The 2,315-nt window shown below is 34.0% G+C and overlaps 1 protein-coding gene across 1 annotated transcript; it reads left to right on the top strand.

The window, feature by feature from the left end:
* Nucleotides 1-22: 22 nt before the first annotated feature.
* Nucleotides 23-835, top strand: LOC116351619 (the record flags this gene model as incomplete). Its single annotated transcript, XM_031783743.1, has 2 exons — nucleotides 23-453; nucleotides 725-835. Coding segments are annotated over exons 1-2 (479 nt in total), but the record flags the coding sequence as incomplete, so codon positions are not given.
* Between the last annotated feature and the right edge of the window lie 1,480 nt (nucleotides 836-2,315).

The raw sequence follows: 2,315 nt of genomic DNA, 5'->3' as shown, positions 1-2,315 counted from the left end.
CAGCATTCCGATTCTTCTTGAAAATAGTTCATACTATGATGAGACAGCGGTTAATTCAACAAGACCAAATCACACAGCGCAAACAATGTTGCCCGAATTGACTAAAAAGTTGTTGATTGAAAACGATATAAAATCCAGCACTCTCAGCACAAATCCATTTGCATCCATTGTAAATGCAACAAACGAAACAATTCGAAAAAATGACGAGTTGAAATCATTGTGTCAGCTAAATTTTGGGACAATGCAAATGCCCAGTGTTTTTCTAACAATTTACACATTGTTGGTGTTCATTTTACCCGGAATAGGTGTGATTTTAAACCACTGGGGTGTACATCATAAACTGTGTGCACTGTCGCTTACGGCTCGAGCCGCACACGGTGAATTACCATTGCCGATGCCCATCATGAGAAGACCGACGCATATGATTATCGTTACTGGAATGGCCAATGCCGAGTAAGTATCACCAGAGAATTAACTAGATTTTCAAGGTCCTTATATAGTTCAAACATAAATTTATGCTATCGCAGCTTACTATTCGTATTCAAAAGTTTACATTGCAAATATACGTCAACCACTTTTTGTTAATTTGTATAACAAAATTCGGCTAAAATAACCACTATATGCCTCAAAACAATCTAATGAAATAGAAGCATATAGATGGTTGCTGCATAATAAAATTACATTCAACTAACTTTATTTCGAAAACTTATTCCATTTTGCATAGTGCGGTACGTGAAGACGACGACAGCACAAATGACGAAAATAATCAGCAAAAAGATGAAAGACGACATATGATGGATTCAACGCGTCTAAAGGCCACCCCACGTACACCAAGGTATGTATCTCTTTTGGCACTTAAATAGAAAATTATTTGCTTTCAACCGGCTATTTTACCAAGAATGAAAAACGAAATCTGATGTAAAATCATTATCGTCATCATTTAAAGTGGAATTTCAGAGCACATTCTTGGGTTCAAAGAAATGACAAACACAGTTATATTTTCATAAGAATGAATACCCTTTTACAAATTGCTCGACAAATTTGCGGCTGTTTAGCAAGACTCATCCCTTCGTAATCTGATTCGAACAGTTTAAAGATTTGTTTAATTTGTATGATAGCCGTGTGCGTCATTAAAAAGGTAATGTTGGAGAAAAAGACATTTTATAGGGGACAGCACGCTTTTGCAACGTCTTCTATTAGCTACTACCATGTTGTCACAGCAACTCAAGCATTTTATAGTCCTGAAACAAATGGACGTTTGATCTAACTTACCGCAAAATAATTACGATTCGCACAAGCATGGGAAATTTCGACAGACGACAGCACAAACCAGCCAAATCGTGATTAGACTATGTGCACGTTTTTGAAATATAAGTACAAAATTTTAAGTTAAATTATTTTAAACAATATGATGGGCTTAGAGGAAAAATGTTATGTCGAAAAGTTCCGCGGAAAAATGTTCGATAATTTTCTATAAAAAAAAAACTTTTCGAAAAAAAAACTCATTAAATAAGAAAATATACGTCTTGCTGCCTTGCTAATACACGTTATTCAATTTTAATGCAAATGTGCTGTATCACATTTATCTATATTCTTATATTTTGTTCAGTTTTCTGAATTGGAAATGGCGAGATAACGATAAAAAATTCGTTGTTTACAATCGCTTGACGCACTTGAACGTTGCGTGGATCTAAGCATCAAGTCTTGTGTCCAAATCAATTTCTTATTTGTATTTAAATTGCATTGAAAACAGAATTTCATTAAATCTTACCATTTCAAATTGGAAAATAATGAATTGTTTCCAAAATTCCATTTAGATAGCATTTCATGCAAACAATGAAGCAACCATTTATGCTCAAGACAATTAAATCAAACCGTAAGTTACGCGGTTTTACATGGCACGTTTTGATTGCTATTATGTTCATTGTTGAGATGGAATCAAATTCAGGAAATCAAAGAGGAAATGCCTCATTGTCTTACCAACGACGTGCGATATATTTTCTTAACTCATGTTAAAGTACCAAAATCTCGAAACCACATAACAACTTCCAAACAACATTGTTCTTGCACACCTGGATTCATCATGTACTCTGAACATGTTTTATTTATAATACATGAGAACGGTTCTCAACCATAGTTTGAATGAATTAAATTGGGCAATGGGCAAAATAAGTAGATAATTGAATTAAGAAGATTACCTTAACAATAAATGCAATTCCACAAAATGACTGATGATTGATGCATGAGTTTCTTAAATTAATTACAATGAAGTATTGTTCGCAGGATATTTTAAGTTGTATTTTCCGACTACCACC

This window comes from Contarinia nasturtii, unplaced genomic scaffold, assembly GCF_009176525.2.
Source record: "Contarinia nasturtii isolate CC-2019 unplaced genomic scaffold, AAFC_CNas_1.1 Cnas_scaffold_5857, whole genome shotgun sequence".
NCBI lineage: Eukaryota > Metazoa > Arthropoda > Insecta > Diptera > Cecidomyiidae > Contarinia > Contarinia nasturtii.
This window is presented reverse-complemented; position numbering and strand designations above follow the sequence as displayed.